Source organism: Scyliorhinus canicula, chromosome 6 (genome assembly GCF_902713615.1).
Source record: "Scyliorhinus canicula chromosome 6, sScyCan1.1, whole genome shotgun sequence".
Lineage (NCBI taxonomy): Eukaryota > Metazoa > Chordata > Chondrichthyes > Carcharhiniformes > Scyliorhinidae > Scyliorhinus > Scyliorhinus canicula.
This window is the reverse complement of record NC_052151.1, coordinates 103,458,682-103,481,822: the sequence shown is the minus strand read 5'-3', so window position 1 is coordinate 103,481,822 and position 23,141 is coordinate 103,458,682. Positions and strand designations below refer to the sequence as shown.

Here is a 23,141-nt window from a genome sequence, read left to right as displayed (position 1 = left end):
TTTGGCTGAGTTTCTGCAGCTGCCTTGAAACCGGTTTTTGTACATGCTAAATGCTTCGGCAAGTTGTGTGTCCTTACTATGGCTGTTTTTCCCTGTATTCTTTGCGGTTCTCCATTTTGTATACTGGTGTCCATTTTAGATGGCTACAACCCTCAACGACCAGTCTCTGTCACTCCTCCCTTGCCGCTGCATCCGCATGTGTTTTAAACACAATCTCTCCCTGATCACCACCTTCCATGCCTCCCACAAAGTAAACACACTTTATAATATAAACATATTTCAATTAGGTATATCACCATTTCCTTAACACTTGCCAACAATTGTTATCTTTATTTCTGTTTACTATTACAATTAACTGTGCAATCTTCAAAAAATCATAGTGATTTGCAAAAGATGTAAATGGGATGTGAGGAAAATACTATTCACACAAAGTAGTTTGGGTCTGGAATGCACTAAGGCAGGTGGAAGGGACAGGTTCAATCGAGGCATTCAAGGAGGCATGTGATGATTATTTGAACAGAGGCAGCATGCAAGGGAAAAGGTAGTCGCAATGCTCGTTTGGAGAACTAGTGCAAACAGGATGGGTTGAATGGCCTCCCTCTGCGCCTTAACAATTCTATGATTCTGAGATCTTATGAAGGATCTGAAGCAGCAAATTAATCAGGCAGAGATCAAAGTTTGTGCGTGTCTATTTTAGAGCACATGCTCTAACCACAGTCCTAACAGAGGCAGCATGTTAGCACAGTGGTTCGCATTGTTCCTTCACAGCGCCAGAGTCCCAGGTGCAATTCCCGGCTTAGGTCACTGTCTGTGCGGAGTCTGCACGTTCTCCCTGTGTATGCGTGGGTTTCCTCCGGGTGCTCCGGTTTCCTCCCACAAACCTTGAAAGACGTGCTGTTAGGGAATTTGGACATTCTGAATTCTCCTTCCGTGTACCCAAACAGGCGCCGGAATGTGGTGACTCAGGACTTTTCACAGTAACTTCATTGCAGTGTTAATGTAAGCCTATTAATGACAATAAAGATTATTATTAACATCCTTTCTTCCGCCTGCTTGGTAAGTTGTAGCATCTTGAGTATATAGTTTATGTCAAAAGTTAGTTTCAACAGGGACAGGCATGGACATGTTGAGGATGAGAAACAATGCTACACTATAATTCATTCATATTTAATGAGCAGGTTTTTGCAATGCATTGCATTATGTGATATATTGTATTTTATTTAAGATGTCTACTAAGTCTTCATGGGCCATAAATTTCAAATGAAATGTACGTAACATAGAACTGATGATTACAGCTTCATACACCAATATAGCTCATCACTTCCAGTGGCAACCGATCGCACACAAGGTGGTTCCTGCTTGAAGGTGTTGGTTTTGGCCCTTTCTATCCATTTAATGGGTGACCTTTGTGGATAAAGTTTGAAGAGAGAGGAGGGTGGTGATTTCTCCCCCAGAGTGGAATGTTGGCGGGGTATCACACCATGCAAATGTCATTGAGAGCCCTAGCTCAGGAGTTGGAGGATGGTTGTGGCACACCACCATTGGAGAAAATTGTGGAGGGGGAAGGGTCATTGTCATCTGCCACACTGCCTGTGGAGCAGTTGATGGACTTTATAAAGGGGAACTTTCAGCAACAGCGAAAGGAGATGCAGGGAGACTGGTCTAGTGCGATTGAGGGAGCGAGACTTTGGATCATGTGGAGAAGCACTTGGAATCGCAAGGTGCCATGATCCAAGAGGTGGAAAGGGTGGTGTCGGAACATAGTGACTGGATTGTTTCATTGGAGATGGTGATGCTGGGGGAGGTCTGCAAAGTGCTGCGTGCGAGGGTGGACGACCAGAAGAAGCCCAGTCACCTGCTAGCCGACCAGCTGGGTGTGGTGATGAAACTGGAAAAAATCAGTGAGGCTGAATAGATCTGAGCCTAGGGGCGAGGTTGCAGATATGGGCCGTTTTTTGGATTGGTTGGTATTTTTGGAGGTGGAAAAGGAGAAGCAACAGGTACAGGAGGTGCCATTGGGACTGCAGGAGATAATGGGAGTGTGTGGGGTTTATGCAATCGGGGAAGGTGCCGGGGTCAGATAGCTCTCTGGTTGAATGTTATAAGCACGTATTGGTGGAGTTGGCACCTCACCTTTTAAGTATGCTTAATGAATCGTTGGCAAGAGGGGAGTTGCCAGTGATGCTGGCACAGGCTTATATTTCTTTGATCCTAAAGAAGGATAAGGATCTGAAAGAGTATGGGTCCGATAGGGCCATCTCATTGTTAAATACAGCTGTGAAGGCATTGGCCAAACTGTTGGCGAGGCGGCTGGAGGGATGGTTCCAGATGAGGTCTCAGAGGATCAGACAGATTTTGTTCAGGGGTGGCAGTTGTCAAGTAATGTCAGGAGATGGTTTAATGTGATGATGACCCTGTCGTGGAGTGAAGTACTGGGGTGATCATATCAATGGATGCGGAGAAGGCCTTTGATGTGGTTGAGTGTTGGTACTTATTTGAGATTCTTAGGAGGTTTGGATTTGGGTCAACGTTCGTTACATGGGTACGATTGTTATATACATCACCACGGCAAGTATGAGGATGAATAGGATGAATTTGGGGTTTTTTAGGTTATCGGGGGACAAGGCAGGGATGCCCATTGTCTCCATTGTTGTTCACATTGGCTATTGAGTCTTTGGCGATTGCGCTCCGAGCCTCAAATGAGTGGCAGTGGATTATGGGGATGGAAAGCATTGGATGTTGTTGTTCACAGATGATTTATTGTTGTATGTTGCTAATGGGGAGAATTATGGGCCTGCAGGGGAAATTCCATGCATTTTCTGGGTATAAATTGAATGTGGGGCAAAGTGAAGTTTCCCTGGCGAATGCCCTGAGGGGAACTGTGAACCTTGGTGCCTTGCCATTCAAGGTGGCCAGGATACGGTTTTGGTATTTGGGGATTCAGGTGGCTCATAACTGGAAAACTATGCATAAATGAAATCTGACCGGTCTGTTAGAGGGGGTCAAAGGAGATTTGAAAAGGTGGTATGCCCTGCAGCTATCTCTGGTGGGGAGGGTACAGACCGTGAAAATGAACATATTGCCAAGATTTTTATTTTTCTTCCAATCTCTCCCAGTATTCCTTTCCAAGGCATTTTTCCGGCGGGTGACTAAATTGATTTCTGAGTTTGTTTAGGCATCCAAGACGCTGAGAATTAGTGGGGCTTTTAAAAAAAGAGGGAAGAGAGTTTGGGAGCTGGCGCTCCCAAACCTGATGCATTATTTTGGGGCGGCAAACGCTGAGAAGGTGAGAAGATGGTGGGGAGAGGGGGGTCAGAACGAGTGCAGGTGGATGGGTTTGAGGGCCCTGGCGATGGCCCCCCTCCCATTTTCTCCAGGGACGTAGACGAGTAGTCCCATTGTTGTGTCGTCGATCAAAATTTGAAACCAGTTGAGGAGGCATTTTAAGCTAGTATTGGCCCTCATATGTGCGAACCATAGGTTTATATCTGGAGGGAGGGATGTGATGTCTCGGAGGTGGCTTAGCGAAGAAATAGAGCGGGTAAATGACCGGTTTGTAGAGGTTAAGTTTGCGAGGTTGGAGGAATTGCAGGAGAAGTTTGAGTTGCTGAGAGGGAATGAATTTAGATATTTGACGGACTTTGCACAGAAGGAGTTGCCCTTGTTTACTCAGTTACCAGAGTATACGTTGTTAGAAAAGCTGTTGGTTCCAGCTGAGCAGGGGTAAGGGAGGCTCAGGGATATCTATGGGTTGTTGGAGGGAGTGAAGGAGAAGGTGCTAATGGGAGGGATTAAGCGTACGCGGGAGGAAGAGCTGGGGTCGGGTTGGAGGTGGGGAACCTAGAGTGAAATAATACATTGGATCAACTCAACCTCCTCTTGTGTGAGGAAGAGGCTTCTACAGTTCAAAGTGGTACACAGGATCCATATGACAGGACTTGGATGAGTCCCCGGGAGTGGAGGATGTATGCGAGAGGTGCGTGAGGGGGCCGTTAAACCATGCTCGTATGTTCTGGGGTATAGGAAGCTGCAGGATTTCTGGGAGATGACTTGGTCAGGGATAGTGGGGGTCAGGATGACGCCGTGCCCTGTTGTGGTGATTTTTGGGATGTCTGACTTGCTGAGGCTGCTGGAAGGGAAGAGGGCCCATGTTCCTGCCTTCGCCTCTGATTGTCTGCCGACGAATTTTACTGAGTTGGTGGTCAGCATCGCCGCTGGAAGCCATGGTGGTTGGGGAATCTAAACAAATTCTTAAGGCTGGAAAAGATTAAGTTTGCCCTTAGGGGGTCGGAAGATGGGTTTTACCCACAGAGGAGGCCTTTTCTGTCCATGTTTGAAGGCATGTTTATTACCAGTGGAGAAGGAGGGTTGGGGTTAGGGGTGGAAAAGGGAGGAAATTGACAAACTGTGTGTACCATGTTTATTTTGAGGTGTTATTTCCTGTTTGTATCTGATTGCATTTGAAATCAAATATATATTTTTTTAGAACAAATCTGGTAAGTTGACTCCTGTGAACTGATCATATTTGGTCGTCTTTTGCTCCATGTGGCAAATTTCAATGTAAACCCTGTTACCCTGTAAGCACCATTGGAATCCAATAAACAGTTATAACCACATAGATCATAGAAGATCATAGAATTGTACAGTGCAGAAGGAGGCCATTCGGCCCATCGAGTCTGCTCCGGCTCTTGGAAAGAGCACCCGACCCAAGGTCAACACCTCCACCCTATCCCCATAACCCAGTAACCTCACCCAACAATATAGGCAATTTTGAACACTTAAGGGCAATTTATCATAGCCAATTCACCTAACCTGCACATCTTTGGACTGTGGGAGGAAACTGGAGCACCCGGAGGAAACCCACGCACACACCGGGAGGATGTGCCGACTCCGCACAGTGACCCAAGCCGGAATCGAACCTGGGACCCTGGAGCTGTGAAGCCATTGTGCTGTCCACAATGCTATCACAATGCTACTCATTACTACATTAAAAACTCTCAATGACCTAAACAATTACTTATAAATCACTTAGGTTATTTATAGCAAGGGAACTGAGCCTTGTAATTAGGATATAGACTGTGAGTCAACTCTTCCCTAAACTGCAATTAGTAATCCAAAATGCTATCACTTGTTAAATTAGGGAGAAATTAATGTTGGTTGAATTATCTTTATAAAAGCCCCCCAAAATGCCTAAAAAGCTCATTTTGAAGTATAGTTGGAAAGAAGCAGCCTTGCCACCATGCTAAAAAAAATCCTTAATGTGCTTTTATAATTAATGTTTTTTAAGTTGAGCAGAAATTCATCTTTGACATTGAGTAAGTGATTTTCAAATAGTACCCAAATACATTAGAAGTGATTTCGGCAGTTTTGCCCGGTTCCACTAAGTGAGAATCACTTACAAATGTAATTAAGTGAAACGGAATATCAATTTGCTATCTGAGAAGTCACGTTTGGAAAACGTCTCCAAGGTTGACAATGGCCAAGGAGCGTTCTCCAGTCGGTTTTTGTGGTTGATTTAAAAGAAAAACAGTAGAGCGATTTAGCTGTGTAGATAGACAATTTAAGATCATTTGGGTAACTGATGCATGATTATCTTACCACTGTCCAGTGTGAAACATGGAGATAGACAGTCAAGAAACTCCATAGTCATTAGTTGTTGGCCCACCCTTAAACATTGAGGTGTGTGAATTCCACAAAGCGATGGGAAGTACTCTCACCCATGTCCATAATGCATTAGATATTTTTCAGTGATTGATATTGTATGTAGTCAAAATGCCGAAAGTTACATGATGTGCTGCAGTCAGCTTGTTCATGTCTCATTTTTAAAAGTTTTGACTGCAGTTCATATGACATGCCTGCATGAGGCATGGCAATATAGTAATATTGGTGTAATTCGTGAATAGCTTATTATAACAACTTTTGGACAAAGATGTGTTTTACAAATCTCAATTTAGTTTGGATGAACACTTTTTTTGCTTCCTCTCAAATAAATAATAATAATCACTTATTGTCACAAGTAGGCTTCAACGAAGTTACTGTGAAAAGCCCCTAGTCGCCACATTCTGGCACCTGTTCGGGGAGGCCGGTACGGGAATAAACTCAAATTAGAAATTCAATTAGTCATGGCAAGATCTATTTTTCCTGTCCCCGAATATTCTAGATACAACGGTACAATAGTGCAATAAGCAGTGCTTTTTTGTAAAAAAAAAAGCTCCTGGATTTTCTCCTGCTCAGAAAAATAATAATCTTCTCTTCCGCTCCTTAGAATCCTATATCTATGAGTTATATGTAACACAGTTGTAAGCAGTAAGATAGGTTAGCCAGCTTCAAAAGCTTAGCTAACTGTTTTTCTACTGAGACAATATGTGACAGAAGACAATGATGAATTATTAATATATGGATGCCATTGAAAAATATGGTTTCTTCAACATGTTTTACAGAGGGTATTCTGTATTGGTGAGAAGCTAAAACCCGCACATAGTTAATGTTGTAGCATAGTTAACTGCTGCTGTTTTATTTATTTTATTTAAAGTGGCTAAAGCTGTTTACCCCATTGATGATGTGGAGATGCCGGCGTTGGACTGGGGTGAGCACAGTAAGAAGTCTTACAACACCAGGTTAAAGTCCAACAGGTTTGTTTCAAACACTAACACTCCTTCCTCAGGTGAATGAAGAGGTATATTCCAGAAACATATATAATTCCTCGCCTGGGAGGGAACATTCCTGCCTGGTGATTTCCGCGCGATGTCCGTTCATTCGTTGTCGCAGTGTCTGCGTGGTCTCCCTAGTATACCACGCTTCGGGAAATCTTTCCTGCAGTGTACGAGGTCGACAACGTTGGCCGAGTCGCACGAGTATGTACCTCGTACCTGGTGGGTGGTGTTCTCACGTATAATGGTGGTATCCATGTCGATGATCTGGCACGTCTTGCAGAGATTACCATGGCAGGGTTGTGTGGTGTCGTGGTCGCTGTTCTGAAGGCTGGGTAGTTTGCTGCACACCAGGCAGGAATGTTCCCTTCCAGTCGGGGAACACTTCAGCAGTCAAGCGATTCAGCCTCTGATCTCCAGGTAAGCGTTCTCCAAGGCGGCCTTCAGGACGCGCAACAAGGCAGAATCGCCGAGCAGAAACTTGTAGCCAAGTTCCGCACACATGAGTATGGCTTCAACCGGGACCTGGGATTCATGTTGCATTACATTCATCCCCCACCATCTGGCCTGGGCTTGCAAAATCCTATCAACTGTCCTGGCTTGAGACGATTCACACCTCTTTAACCTGGGGTTACCCCTATCTCTGGATCTGTAAAGATTCAATTACCTACAAATGCTCGCATTCTAAGCATTGTCTGGCATCTTTGAATTTGTCTATTTCTGGAACATACCTCTTCATTCACCTGAGGAAAGAGCAGTGCTCCGAAAGCTAGTGTTTGAAACAAATGTGTTGGACTTTAACCTGGTGTTGTAAGACTTCTTACTGTGCTTACCCCATTGATGTGTTGCCTCCGATTTTTCTATTTCAAATATAAATGGTTTCTCATTATTGTCTCTGGAATTTCAAAAGAATATTGTTTAAAACTTGAGGAACTCCTTTGTTGTATATCATAGATCATAGAATTTACAGTGCAGAAGGAGGCCATTCGGCCCATCAGGTCTGCACCGGCTCATGGAAAGAGCACCCTACCCAAGGTCAACACCTCCACCCTATCCCCATAACCCAGTAACCCCACCCAACACTAAGGGCAATTTTGGACACTAAGGGCAATTTATCATGGCCAATCCACCTAACCTGCACATCTTTGGACTGTGGGAGAAACCGGAGCACCCGGAAGAAACACACGCACACATGGGGAGGATGTGCAGACTCCACACAGACAGTGACCCAAGCCGGAATCGAACCTGGGACCCCTGGAGCTGTGAAGCCATTGTGATATCCACAATGCTACCGTGCTGCCCACTTATGCATGCTAAATGATTCCACCACTTTTACTATTGTCTTGATCTTCCTTTCACTGAAGGGTTGTATTCTGGTTGTACCCTGGAAAATGCATTGGGGGACCTCACAGAAATCCTAATGCAGGGACAGCATGCAGATTGCCTGGGACATTTGAGCTCCCGTTGGGCAATTGCCCTGCATCTGGAACCCTCCAAAGCTCTAATTTAAAATGGAGAGATGTTTCAACATACTGAGCAGAACATTTACTGAGGAAAGGTTAGAAGGACTTGGGACCAGGTCTAACTCTTGGGTCACTATACTACTGATGCACTAGATCCCTCTGCATATTCTTCCCTGACCCGGCTGTTACCATCCTGGACCAGACCCCAAAATTTGCTAGGCTATCGGAAAAAAACCCAATATTTTATTATTTAATTTTTAAGACTGAGGAAAGGATACATCGCTCCAGGAGTGACTCCTCGCATATGTAAGGATAGAGTGGATTAAAAGGAACATTATTATTAACAGCTCAGAATATATAGCTTACAATTACCAGTTAAACAATAGTTAACAATAAAACTTTAACTCCTAACTACTATCTTCTTTATCTCCAATCAAGCAAAAACCACTTTTAAATACAGTTTGTTTTTTAGAAAATATTTTATTGAAGCATTTGTAATTTTCACAGTTTTAACAATTTAACATTTCTTAAACAACCGAGCAGGCCGACACACACATTAAAATAACATACCCAACTAATCCCCTGCCCTATTTCCTATATTAAGTTCCCTGTCCTTAACTTACACTGCCATGCCTCCCATTTTCCTTCCACACCCCCCCTCCCCCTCTCTCCCCTCCCCCCACTCTCCCCTCCCCTCCCCTCCCCCCCACTCTCCCGTCCCCTCCCCCTCTCTCCCCTCCCCTCCCCCCTCTCCCCTCCCCTCCCCTCCCCCCTCTCCCCTCCCCTCCCCTCCCCCCCTCTCCCCTCCCCCTCTCCCCTCCCCCTCTCTCCCCTCCCCTCCCACTCTCTCCCCCTCTCTCCCCTCCCCCTCTCTCTCTCTCTCCCCCCCCCCCCCCCCCCCCCCCCCCCCCCCTTTACTGCTGACGTTCAGTTTTCCTTCAAGAAGTCAATGAACAGCTGCCACCTCCAGGTGAAAACCGGGGTTGAACCTCTCAAGGCGAACTTAATTTTTTCCAGACTGAGAAACCCTGCCATGTCGCTAACCCATACACCTGACTTTGGAGGCTCCGAGTTCCTCCATCCCAGCAAAATCCGTCTCCGGGACACCAGAGAGGAGACGGCCAGGACATCTGCCTCCCTCCCCATGGGCCCCTAGATCTTCCGATATCACAAATATTGCCATTTCCTGACTCGGAGTCACCCTCCCTTCCATGATGTCCGTAAATCCCTGCCAAAATCCTCTCAGCTTCGGACATGCCCAGGACATATGCACATGATTCACCGGGCTTCCCCCGCTGCGTCCGCACCTATCCTCCACTTCGTCAAAAAACCTACTCATCCAAGCCACAGTCATATGAGCTTCTATGAACCACCTTGAACTGGATCAGGCTAGGCCTGGCACACAACGAGGATGAATTAACTCTCCTCAAGGCCTTTTCCCATATTCCGACTTCCAACTCCCCTCCCAACTCTTCCTCCCACTTCCTCTTCACCTCCCCGGTTAGGACCCCTTCCCACTCCATCAATTCCTTATATATCTCCAAGGCCATCACCTTATCCTGTAGTCCCCTCAGGGGGAGGCGAGGAAAGCTTGGAACCTGCCTCTGACAAAGTCCCGTGCCTGCATGTACCAAAATCCGTTCCCACCCAGCAACTCAACTCCTCCTCCAATGCCTCCAGGCTCGGGCCACCCTCCTCAATGAAGAGATCCTGCCCCCAATCCTTAGCCACCTAAATCCCCAGATACCTGAAACTTCTCCCCACCACTTTAAAAGGTAATTCCCTCAATCTCCTTTCCCGTCCCTGTGCCTGAATCACAAACACCTCACTCTTTCCCATATTTAGCTTGTAGCCTGAAAACCGCCAAATTCTTCCAGTGCCTCCATAATTCCAGCCATCACCCCCAACGCGTCTGTGATATAAAGGAGTAAATCATCAGCGTAGAGCGAGACCCTATGCTTCACCCCCCCTTCACTATCCCCCGCCAGGCATTCAATGACCTAAGGGTCATTGCCAAGGGCTCTATGGCCAGGGCTGTGAATCTTTGGAATTATTTACCCCAGAGACCTGACCTTGCTCCATCATTGAATATGTGTAAGGCTGAAGGAGACAGTTTTTTCGGCTCTTGAGAATTAACGGATAAGGCGGAGCGGTTTTGATGGACCATATGATCTACTCCTGCTCTTATTTCTCGTGACCACAGTCTGCACACTTAATGCTGTTTTCATTCAGGAACCACATTCATAAATCGGATTTGAAATTGTAGTAATATTACTGATTTACATGTGTAATCGGCCACTTAAATACTGTGGCTTCAAGAGACGGCCAGAGGGTGTAAATCCTGTGGTGAGAATTTACTCCCCAAAGCCTATCCACGAACTGTAACTCACAAGTCAGGAGTGTGATCAAATACTCTCCACTTGCCACAACATACTCAAGAAGCTTGACATCAAAGTAGCCCGCGTAACCAGCACTCCATCTGTCACCTTAAACATTCACTCCCTCCACTAATAGTCCTCTGTGGCTCTAATGTGTACTGTCTACAAAATGTGTGCAGCATCATCTTCCAAACCCACAATCTCTACCTCATAGATAAAGAATTGGAGCAGGTACTTGTGAACCTGTCCTTGCAGGTTTCCCTCCAAGCCAAAAACCATCCTGATCTGAAAATATATTGGTGTTCCTCCATGGTCACTGGGTCAAAATCCTGAAGCTCCCCACCTCGCAGAACTGTGGGTGTACCTACACATCATGGACTGCAATGGATCAAAAAGGTACCTCACCACCACCATCTTCTCAAGAAGAATTAGGAAATGGAAAATTAATGCTGACCTTGTTAGCAATGCCCACATCCCATGACAGCAATGTGCCCAAGCCAGTATGCCTATTGGAATGAACCTGGTGCAGAATGAGCCCACAGATCCATTAACTGATTATCTAGTTCCTGGACTGTGACCCTTAATCTTGACCTTCCCCTTCTTTCTGTCACTCTCATCTCTTTCATGTTGCCCATCTTTTATACAACATATATTTGTAGCATCATGGATTAAATTGTCTTTAGCTACCAGCAAACCTGTGACCTAATTACTTTCAAATGCACATCAGAATAAAGTTTGGTCTGATGACCATGCAATGTGGCAAAAAAATGCATTTTTTTTTTAGAAAATGGCGTATGTTCAAAACAATTTCCTGAAAGTATGTCACCTCACTGTGACTTAAAATCTCTGGGTTTAGTTCAAATAAAATCGGGATAACTGGTATCTTTTGTAAGATGTATGAATTTCCTAAATCAAGTTTATAGGCCTCATGAAATGAAAATGAAAATCGCTTATTGTCACGAGTAGGCTTCAATGAAGTTACTGTGAAAAGCCCCTAGTCACCACATTCCGTTGCCTGTCCGGGGAGGCTGGTACGGGAATCGAACCGTGCTGCTGGCCTGCTTGGTCTGCTTTAAAAGCCAGCGATTTAGCCAAGTGAGCTAAACCAGCCCCTTTGTGGGTATACTGTAATAAAAGGCCCAATATAGGCGTAAAATGGCATATTTGTACTGCTGGACTTGTAATCCAGAGGCCTCTTCTGACGATTCAGAGACACGAGTTCAAATCCCATCATGGCAGCTGGGAAATTTAAATTCAGTTATTGGTTTTTTTTTTGAGTACCCAATTAATTTTTTTCCAATTAAGGGGCAATTTAGCATGTTCAATCCACCTAATCTGCACATCTTTGGGTTGTGTGGGTGAAACCCAAGCAGACACGGGAAGAATGTGCAAACTCCACACGGACAGTGACCCAGAGCCAGGATCAAACCTGGGACCTCGGTGCCGTGAAACTGCAGTGCTATCTACTGCGCCACCATGCTGCCCTTTAAATTCAGTTATAAAAGCTGGAATGAAAAGCCAGTTTCTGTAATAGTGTCCATGAAAATACCAGATTGTCATCAAAATTATTCTGGTTCACTAACTTCCTTCAGAGAAGGAAGCCTGCCATCTTTGCTCATCTGGCCAATTTGTTAATCCTAAATTAAATGCTGGTAAAACTCAATCGGTCCGACAGCATCTGTGGAGAGAGAAACAGAGTTGATATTTCAAGTCCGTATGACACTTTGCAGCTCCGAAGAGCCATAAGGACTCAAAACATTAACTCTGTTTCTCTCTCCCCCAATGCTACCAAACCTGCTGGGCTTTTCCAGCGCTTTCTGTTCTTATTTTAAATTTCCAGCAACTGCAGTATTTTGCTTTGATATCAATCACAACCCCACTGTAAGGTGCAATGTACCAAGCTACAGTGGCAAAATGTAATCAATACCGCCCAGATTGCAGACATTCAAGAGCATGGCGTGCCTGCACTTTCTCGAAGGCAGATAAAGGATGGGTAATAAATGCAGACCTTGCCAGCAATCCCATAATTGAATTAATAAGAAACCTTGTGTGCATCATTATTCCACTAACCAAAACTGATGCAAAATAATGATTTATTAGAAATGTATGTACAGAAATGCCGTATGATCTGGAAGCAGTTACAGTTGTTGTAGCAGGCTAAACTAGCCGTAATGATAACAGCCAGTTATTATTTTTATACTGAAGCTGGTATATCAATACCTATCCTTTGTTTAATCCTTTAGCCACAAGAAGGATATCTCATGGTGCAACAGTTTCAGTACTTGGGATGGGCTGCTCACAGGGAAGTACCTGCCTCAAAGAGATCATTTCTGAAGTTAATTCTTCAGGTTGATAAGTGGCAAGAAGAATGTGATGAAGGAGAAGGACGCACTATTATTCACTGCCTGTAAGTAATGTCATCAAGATACTCCTTGTATATTGGATCGCACAAGTTTTCAGTATTTACAGCTACTGATAACAGTGCATTTGTTTACACTGCACTATATAGCTCAAGGTAGATGTAATGATTTCCTTTTTTTGGGGCGCGATTTAATGGAAAGGTTTCTAAGTGTCATTTGTGGCATGTGTTGCTAAGGGTTTCCAGAACCAGCGAGTTCCTCACTGCTATCTATCGGTATTTGGTCACTTTTTGGGCCTGGGGAGTTCTCACTGGTTTAGCCCAATCTTAGAATTATTATCATTACTGGGGACCTAAACTCCGAGATCGGGCTGCCATTTTGAAAGGGTGTCCCGGTTGCTAAATGAGCTTGTGGGTCCCCTACTTTCCCTCCCCCGCCCATGGGAAATGTTAATCCCCACACAATTAGGCATTACCCTACACCCAAAGTGAGGATACCCCACTATGGGGTCCCTGGAGGAACCCCCCCCCCCCCTCAAGCCCCCCACACCCCCTTCCAGGACCCCCACTTGTCACCATCACGCAGAGGCTCCTTTTTACCTGCCCTGCATTCCCCCCTCACCCTTCATACCCGCTGCTCCATGCCCTCCCTCCACCCTCCTTTCAATGGCATGGGCCCCTCGGGCCCTGACCCTTGGCACTGGCACCCTTGCACTGCCACCTGGTAGTGCTCCTGCCAGCTTAACTGTGCCACCTGGGCACCTAGGCATTCCCATGGTGGCAGTGCCAAGGTGTCAGCATTCCAGGAGGCAGGCCGGCGGCCACTGTGCCCCATCCCTGACCACCCAGGGTCTCTGGTGGCCTTGGAGACGCCCCAGGTGCAGTTCCCCCATGTTTGTGTGGACCAGTACTGAATGACGCCCAGCTGCGGCCTCGCTGCGGAAGCTGGTAGATCCTGGGAGACCATGAGATACTGGGTAAGTAGGTCATTAAGACCTTATGCGAGCACGGCTTGGTCCCGCCCAATGTGGGTGGGTTCCTGATCCGGATGCCTCGCAGGACTTGAGTAGATCCCGTGAGCTGTCGTGGCTGTCGGAAAGCTCACAGGAGGCTTCACTCGGGATCTACCGGCCACATTGCGCTCCCAAGGGGGCGCAACATGACCGATAGATTGCGCCCTTTGTGTCCAGCTCTGCTTTGATTCAGTGTGGGAGACAGGGATAATTTAATTCAGCAGTGGGCAAACACAAAATAGAGCAACAGAGGCAGCAACTCCATGTCAGTATCGATTCTATCAAAGGAACAATTGCTAAAAACGTTGCAGAAAATTTGGATGAAGACTCTGCAAATGGTGCTAAAAGCATTAGTGTGACAATAAAGAAAAATAGTTCTCCAGAGTGAAAATACTGTTTGTAACGAAGAAAATCATTAAAATCTTTAAAGTGCAGGAACGTATTCATTTGTTAAATATTCTTCAGATTTGATGTATCATTTGTTTTACTGAGAAAGCAAGTATCATTCTTGTACCTTTCAAAAATATTTAAAACATCTAAAATAAAACACTTTTGGTAAAGCAAAAATGACGTATCTATAAAATTAGGTCAAAAATTCATGGGCAGTTAGTACGTATTAAAATTTGTTTTAACATATTTCAGAAATGGAGGAGGACGCAGTGGCATGTTCTGTGCCATTAACATCATATGTGAAATGGTCAAAAGACAAAATGTGGTTGATATTTTCCATGGAGTAAAGACGCTTCGGAACAACAAGCCAAATATGGTGGAAACCTTGGTGAGAAATTGTTTGAATAAAATAAACTTTCCTCTCAATTCTCCTCATAGCCAACAAAATAAGTGAAGTGTACATATTTGGCAAATGTTAAGCTTTTATCTTAACATTAACAGTTTTATTGCTGTCTGTTGAATACTGGTGCACTGATTCTAGAGTATAATTGGATATGTGTGTACAATCTTGACTTCTCTCAGCCAAGGTAGAGAGTTGCAGTGTTAGTTCTGGGTGGAAAGAAAGAGATGCCATGTTTCCTCTCGACGATTTAAAGCACATTAAAGGAACCTGGAAACCGATATTTGACCTATGCACCAGAGTTAGTTGCAAGGCAATGAAGAATAAAAAAGTGTTGGGTTCAGTGTTTTTTTTTGTTAAACAGCACACCTGTTGATGAATTTAAGAGTCTTTACATGTTACATGTTGTCACAAATCAGGAGTTATTATGTATAATTTGTTGCAAATGGAACGTTCTCACCAAAAATCACGTTAGCAGATTATTATCATTACTGAGTTCATAATGTATCTGGGAACTTCATTTCTTTGAACAAATAGTCACTGTGACTTTTTTGGTTCTGGAAATTTGAATTAGGTTAAACATTATTGTCTTGATATCTGGAGCAGCATTCCTGCAGACCAACCTAAAAGCATAGAAACTGCAACTCATTCAGTGAATACTAGGAACTTGTATATTGGTGTGGATTTTTGCCATTGAAGTGGGTAGCTTGAATTAGGAAACTTCCACGCCCAACACACCAACCTCGCCCTGGTGCAACATAGAGTTGGCAGATTGAAGGAGGCCACAGGTGATGTGGAGGAGCAAGATGGGCTGGGGTTTAAAAGGCCCTCCTCGGTTCTCTGCGACTTTGACTCGGTTGTTTTATTAAATATTAGGCCTTCTCACCCTCCCCACCCACTCCCAATAGGCGCTCATATTCTTCATGCCAACTCATTGTACTTCAATGTCCATTCCCCTAGTTATACATTCTACACAGAACCAATGAATCAGATAGTGACAATGGCATGTGTGGAAATGCTTAAAAGAAAAGACAATCATGAAAAAACACCGCTGATGCAAAAACCATACAAAAATTTATTTGAAACATCTTTTATATTATACAGACATGTATCAAAACAGGTTACAACCCATAAACATCCTGGGAAATCCCCCCCCTCAAACACGGTCACAAACGTCCCCCACCTTTTCTCAAACCCTTCCGCGGAGCCAAAAACCATACCAAAATGTCAATCAACCAGATCCTTAAATAGTCAATAACATAAACTATAAGCATTTAACACCACTTTATCTGGTGTAAATAAACATTAAGTCAGCGACAAAATAGATAACAGAAAACAAAAGCTTTTAAAGCTATAAATCTAGCAATATTTTCCCTTCTGTGCACCTGTTTCAACACTGAGAAGCCTTTAAGGAAGTCTGACCTCTCAGCCTCTTGGGTGAATGGACATTGAAGTGAATTGGCATGGGGGGTATGAGGGATTGTTGTGGTGAGTCGGGGAATGGTATCGCATGGGGTAAGACCTTTCAAAAGGTTCCCAAACACAAACTATGGTTCATAATTCCTCTAAGGCAGGATTGTCTAACATATACAGCCTTTGGACGACAATCCGCCGACCGTGTCTCTCCATCTGGCCTGCAGAAACAGTGTTCAAAACTTGCAATTGAAGAATTTGCAAGGAGCTGCTCCTCCAATCACAAGCTACTTCATTCCATTTACTGTTCATGGGCTCAGTAGTAAAGGGAGAGTGAAGGCAAGGCCCTTCAAGTGAGAGTATATGTGCGCAAGGGAGAGGCGGAGCACGAGCTTGTGTGGGAGAGGGAGGGAGGGAAAACGTATTGGCGGGCACGTGAAGGAGATGGAGGAAAGGCGTGTGTGCAAGTGAGAGAAGAAGGGCGAAAGGGAGGGAGAGTGAGGGCGTATATGTGTGTAGGAGAGAGAGTAAGAGTGCTTTGTGTGCATCAGAATGTGTGTGAGAGAGCAGTGCGAGCATGAATGTTTGCCTGGCTGGCTTACACCCAGTCTCAAGCTTCTCATTCACTCTCATCCTCAAACATCACCACACTCTCTCTCATCCACTCTCACAATAGGAGAGGATAAGTGAATGAGCAGCCAGAAACCGGCAGACAGCTTGGCGCACCCTCACTCATTCTAACAGTCATTATTAGTATATACTATTTCTTTATATTGTCTATTTGTTGCTTTGACTTTTCTTTTGCTCAACTAATTTTCTTTTACATACCTCAACTTTTTATTTGAAATCTTTCCAAATTTTGTTCATCGATCCCTTGAGTGAGAAAAAAAATTAAAATGTAGCCCCTCACCCAAAACGTCCTTCAGAATCACAAGTCCTTCAGAAGGTGGCGTGACTTGATGAAAATTTTGGGGTTAAGAACTGTGTACCCCCACAATGAAGTCAGCCAAGTCAAGAGTGCAGGGCGGGGGGGGGGGGGGCACATACACAACAGCGAAAATTTGAGGTGTCAGGAATGGAGGCAGGAATCCCTGAATTTGGTCCCTTCCACCATATTTAAAGGTTGGCAGCATCTCCACAGCTCTGAGAAAATCTGGCCCAGAGCCCCTAGTTCCACATGATTCCCTAATTCCACCTCATTAAATATTTGCAACGGTTTTGCAGATACTTTGTGGTGGAGCTGCTGACTATTCTCAGTATTTAATGGATTGAACCACAACATTTGTATGTGGTTTGCAGTTTGAATAGAACAGCATTTGAGGGTTGAGGGTAGGTGGGAGATAGGTCGCTTTACATGTGTTTTAAAAAAAAGAGGAACTAATGCAAATGTGTTTATCATTGTTATGTTTATTGAAAATATTGATGGGAGGTATATTGCAATTTTTCTTTTGTAATTGCATTAAGAGTGAAAATGCTATATTATGGATCATGTAACTCTTGTCTGGGACCTGACAGCTAGCACATTCTGTTAACTTCATAAACCTGCTGTAAGTTTGCTTTTACCTCATGCGTCACAACCTCCCCATGTCTGAATTTTGTAAAATGACAACAACCCATTGCCTTGTTGCTAAGGAATTCAAACCACTGTGGTATTTCTGCTGCTGTTCTGTATGTGAAGAAAATCAGATAGCACCAACGTGCACAATCAGCCCCAGAGGTTCTCCCCAACCACATCCTTACCAGAAATATTTTTCATCGCCTAGATAAGTTGCTAAATTGTAAAAGCTCATTTTCAACTTATTCCAATGTTGATTAATTTTAGTCTGTGATGATAGAGACAAGGGGTTGAATGTTAATTGACACTTTTATAAGCCAGTTAGTAATACTGTTCCAAGAAATAAAAGTCAGGATTTGTTCATATGTATTTAAAATATGTGACCTAATTATTATTGTGCTTTGTCTGTGGCCTGACATTCATTCTGGTCGCACTTTTTACTTTCATTTTAAGTTAAGAATTACTGGGGCAGCTTTTTGTAAAGTTTTGAATAGGAAACATTCACAATCCATTGTCTTCACCAGTATTACAAGAGCAAAATTATACTTGATATGTATATATGTTCTGAAATAAAAGGAACAGCAGCAGTATGGATACAAAGTTGGTTGAGTGGCAGGAAACAGTGTATTCCTCAGTGGTTGATTTTCAGATTGGAGCCACGTATTTACCAGGCCCAGGAGTTGGAATTAGGATCACTGGTTTTCTTGATCAAGTACATGGGTGTACAGGGAACAATTTCAAAACTTGGAAGTGTTGTGAGTTGTGAAGGGGATAGTGAAAGGCTGGTATAATGGGTGGATTTATGGCAGCTGAAATTTAATGCCCAGGAGAATGAAATGATGAATTTTGGTAGGAAGAATGAGGAAAGATATGCCAAAATAAAGGACACAATTCTAAAAGATGTACAGGAGAAGAGGGACCTGGAGGTACATGTGCTTAAATCATTGAAAGTTGGGAGGAGCAGGTTGAGAAAGTAGTTGCTGTGCCTTATGGGATCCTTGACTTTTTATATAGAGGCATATATCACAAAAGCAGGGAAGAAGTTATGGTGAGCCTTTATAAAACACAGGTATGGCCAGAACTCGAATATTGCCTAATTCTAGGCACCACATGGATGTGAATGCATCAGAAAGGGTGCAGAAAAGATTTATGAGAATGATTCCAGATATGAGAGACTTCAGTTACATGGATAGATTAGCAACGCTTGGGTTGTTGTACTCTGAGCAGGGAAGTTTGAGCGGAGATTTGATAAAAGTGCTCCACGTCATGAGGGGACTGCGCAGGTGGAAGTGTGGAGAATCAGAAGATGCCGAACAGAAGCAGCATGGGAATCGTTTTTTATGCAGTGAGTGCTTTAGATCTGGAACACTGACTGAGAGTGTGGTGGTGTTGGCACAATCAGTCTGTACTTTCAAAAGGGAATCGGAGAATTATCTGAAGAGAAAAAAATGCTGGTCTATGGGGAAAAAGGTGGGGAAATGGATTAGTTGAGTTGGTCTTAAAGAAAGCAGGAAAAGGCATGTCAGGCCAAATGGCCTCCTGTGTTGTTACCATGATTGAGCTAAACAATAGTTTTTACTTAATGAGATTTCAAATAACTCTCACTATTTATTGAAACCCAATATATATTAGGAGCTTAGCAAAAGACATACATTTGGATATAGTTAAAAAGATCAAATCACATAGGTGAGACTTTAGAGTCCCCTCGTATTGCATTGATTTTATCGGAGTTAACAAGGTTCTTGTTACCATAATACTAAAATATTTCTTTCTGCTGTTGATTTTTGAAAAGGACTCGCAAAATAAAAAATAACACTTATAACTCCAATTCTACCTGCCCTCTCTCTTGCCTTTTTATCCCATCTTTGCTATTCATTCCATCAGGAGCATCAACTGCTTTAACTTTTATTTTACCTTATTTCTTTGTTTTGGTATTTTGAAATGAAATCTTACCCATTTTTCTGTCACCAACCACCTTGCTGCCCATTCTGGAGAAAGAACCCATGTAAGTAAAATCAGGTCCCTGATTGCTCACAAACTGCTTCCAAAAGGCAGTTTACTAACCAAGCCAGGAGACTGAATATTGAAGTTTAATCTGGTGCATTATCGGAGTCATAATGTAGAGATGCCAGCGTTGGACTGCCCACCCCATTATTGGAGCTGTGCCCACCCCATTATTGGAGTGACCAGGCAAAGCTGTGAATTGGGTTTTTTGGTGGGGGAAGGCATAAATAAATATAGAATCACAGAATTTATAGTGCAGAAGGAGGCCACTCAGCCTATCAGATCTGCACCGGCCCTTGGAAAGAGCAACCTACTCAAGCCCACACCTCCACCCTATCCCCATAACCCGACCTAACCTTTTGGACACTAAGGGACAATTTAGCATAGCCAATCACCTAACCTGTACGACTTTGGACTGTGGGAGGAAACGAGCACCCGAGAAAACCCACACATACAAGGAGAGAAAGTGCAAACTCCAGTCAGACAGTCACCCAGGACCGGAATTGAATCCGGGTCCCTGGAGCTGTGAGCCAGGGGCTGGTTTAGCTAGGGGCTGGTTTAGCTCACTCAGCTAAATCGCTGGCTTTTAAAGCAGACCAAGCAGGCCAGCAGCACGGTTCGATTCCCGTACCAGCCTCCCCGGACAGGCGCCGGAATGTGGCGACTAGAGGCTTTTCACAGTAACTTCATTGAAGCCTACTCGTGACAATAAAGCGATTTTCATTTTCATTCCTCAGTGTCAACCACTGTGCCACCGTGCTGCGCCCAAAATAATGCCGCAACCGAAGAAAATGAGCACCTTGCAATAGTTTCTCAGTGACAGAATCAATAATTAAAGATTATTGCTTGATTAAACAATGCATTAACATTTTTATGCTGAAGCATATTGTTTACACACAGTTTGATTAAAAATTAATTATTATACTTTAATCACCATGATTCCTCAGTGGTTACGTTTAGTGAATTTGTAAATGCAATTGCAGGTTTTTTCTACCCACAGTGTTTCAAAGGGACATGTTTATAATTATATCATTATAATGATATTTTTATATTACAGAAAAATCTTTTCAGATTAATTTAAATTGTCACTGTGCGTATCTATCAAAAAACGTAGGTAAATCTGATGTATGCTTTTTGTAATGTGTGACATAATTGTGCTGCTTGAACCAGCAACTGTGTTTGGAGATTATTAAGCAACTGACAAAAAAACAGCTATGACCTTTCTGGTTAGGCTATTTAATACTTAAATATAATCTCAACAACAACTGTACATTCCACAAATTTTGATTATTACTGTATGTTCATATAAAAAAAACACTGCGCAAACTGATTGTTTCCCCTGTTTTTTCCCTCCAGGAACAATATCGATTCTGCTATGATGTTGCTTTGGAATATCTTGAATCTTCATAGTGACTACATTTACACCTTTGAAATGTTATGCTAATTTTTGAAAGAAAGTTGTCACTAAGCTTGTGCATGAAGAGTATACTTTTAAATGAGGGAACTAGTTTTAATTATGTTAAGTATTCTGCCTCTGTTATGAAACAATGTGTATGTATGTATCCAAATGATTAACCAGAGAGCATTCAATGCCATCGTAATGATGTGATCTGGGTATGTCTATTGTTGCTCAGTGAGAGGTTAAAAAAAAAACATTTCTGTGTTAGTCAACAAAAGTTTTGGATTTATTTTTAATATACAACCAACCTGTTGATCTGCATGCACAAATTTGTACACAGTGATGCTACATCTTATTTTGAACCAAGCTTACTCGAAAGCGAAAATGTGTGCAGCGGTGTAAGAGAGCATCTGCATGCTGCCACAATAAATGTGCTAATATTTGGACTGGCTTATTAAAGTTTAATGTGTAATCTGCTGGATCGCATCAGATCATTTGTAGTGCAACTTTTCTTATAAGCCAAAGATGAGTGTAAATATGTCTATATGAAGAAAGCACATTGTATTTATTGTTTGCTTGTAGTTCTATTGACAGCTGAACAATCATTTTTTTCGGAATAGCTATTCCTGGCAGAGCTTTTAAGTTCAAATGTTTTTAAGTAGTTTACTTTTGTACGTTGTGGTCAGCATAGGTCACTGACTTTTTAAAATTAATGCTTAGCAATGTTTACAGTATGTAAATTAGTTAATTTCACCCATTCAATAATGGAACATTGATATATTTGGGGAGTATATAAACTGGGACCAAATGCAGGTTTTTTTTCTTTGTCCTAGATGGGACACAAGTTTTATTACACAACTGTTAGCAAGCTAGTTTGAATAAAGCTAAGTGTGACTTATTGTCAACTGTACCTAGTTTAAATAACTACAGTGATGATTCATTACTGATGACAACTGGAGTGGTATTAATGGTAACTCACTAGGAGAGATTTAAGGAAAAATGTGTAGTTTAAAGGTAATCCAGCAGGGCAATGAACAGAAAAACCTCTGTTTGGGATGAATGGTGTAATAAATTAGTTATTTGTGATGTATTTTCTGTGTCATTTAAATGTTTAAAAAAATCAAGAGGACTTTGGGTACAGCAGAGTAAGTGATTAAATAAAGGCATCATGTGATTATGAAGTGTTGAAGAATGCTTATGAACATTTTCTAGTTAGCTTCATATTACCGCCCTTCCTGTTGGAACCTACTCCATCACACCTCTTGCTTCCAAATTAACAGGACATTGACTGCTGAGAATTGCATAGAAGCATCAGAGTTGCTAATTCCAATACGTTTCACTGCAATGGAAATACCTTTTACAAACTGTAGCATTCCCCAACTTAGTTACTTCTGTTTAGTTTACATCTTTTCATATTGAAGTCCTCACAAAGCTTTTTCAGTATGGAACACTACACGATCAGTGGGAAAGTACAATCTTGTTTTTCTGGTGACTACCAATGCAGATTGCACCAAAATTAATGGAATTGGGCGAGATGCATAATGGGCCGTTCAGTCAAAGTTGCTGGTTATCAAATACCACCACCTGCAAGTTCCCTCCCAGCCACCTGCCATCCTGATTCGGAGCAATATCTTGATTCCTTCTTGATCGCTGGGTCAAAAGCCTGGAACAGTCTTCCTATCGAATACTCTGGGTGTACCTATGCAGATGTTCAAGAAGGGGGCTCACCACCACATAGCCAAGGGCAATTAGAGATGGGCAACAGATGTTGCCCCGGCCGGTGGTGATGCTTCTAGCTCATTATTTTTTTTTAAATCGCCCAAAGTCAAAATTCCTCTCTCCCACCACCACCACACCTTCACCCAAAATTTAGGGAGACTCTATGGCAGAGCAGAATCTGATTGATAGCTGCATATAGCACTAATTAATGGTAGTCTGGTCCTTGATAATCACTTCAATCAGAATATTACTAAACCCTATTCAGACAGAGGTGGTATGACTAGGAGGTTTATGGTACCTCAGAGTAGTGCTGCCCATTGGCTCAGGCAGGTCATGTGTCTCTCTGCCAATTGGCTGAGGCTAGTCATGTGACTGCTCGCCAATTGGCCGAGAGGCCA

At 43.2% G+C, this 23,141-nt stretch overlaps 1 protein-coding gene across 8 annotated transcripts in view; it reads left to right on the top strand.

Annotated features, from left to right (window-relative positions):
- ptprk (protein tyrosine phosphatase receptor type K) overlaps nt 1–22,205 on the top strand; it is a 740,572-nt gene extending 718,367 nt beyond the window's left edge. For 6 of the 8 annotated variants that reach the window (XM_038799792.1, XM_038799788.1, XM_038799790.1 and 3 more), the window contains 3 exons: nt 12,735–12,898; nt 14,506–14,641; nt 20,982–22,205. In XM_038799792.1, coding sequence (XP_038655720.1) covers nt 12,735–12,898; nt 14,506–14,641; nt 20,982–21,035 — 354 coding nt within the window. In that variant the 3' untranslated portion in view covers nt 21,036–22,205. The remainder of the gene's footprint in view (nt 1–12,734; nt 12,899–14,505; nt 14,642–20,981) is intronic. The other 2 variants (XM_038799793.1, XM_038799791.1) reach the window with 1 other exon arrangement.
- The last annotated feature ends 936 nt before the right edge of the window (nt 22,206–23,141 follow it).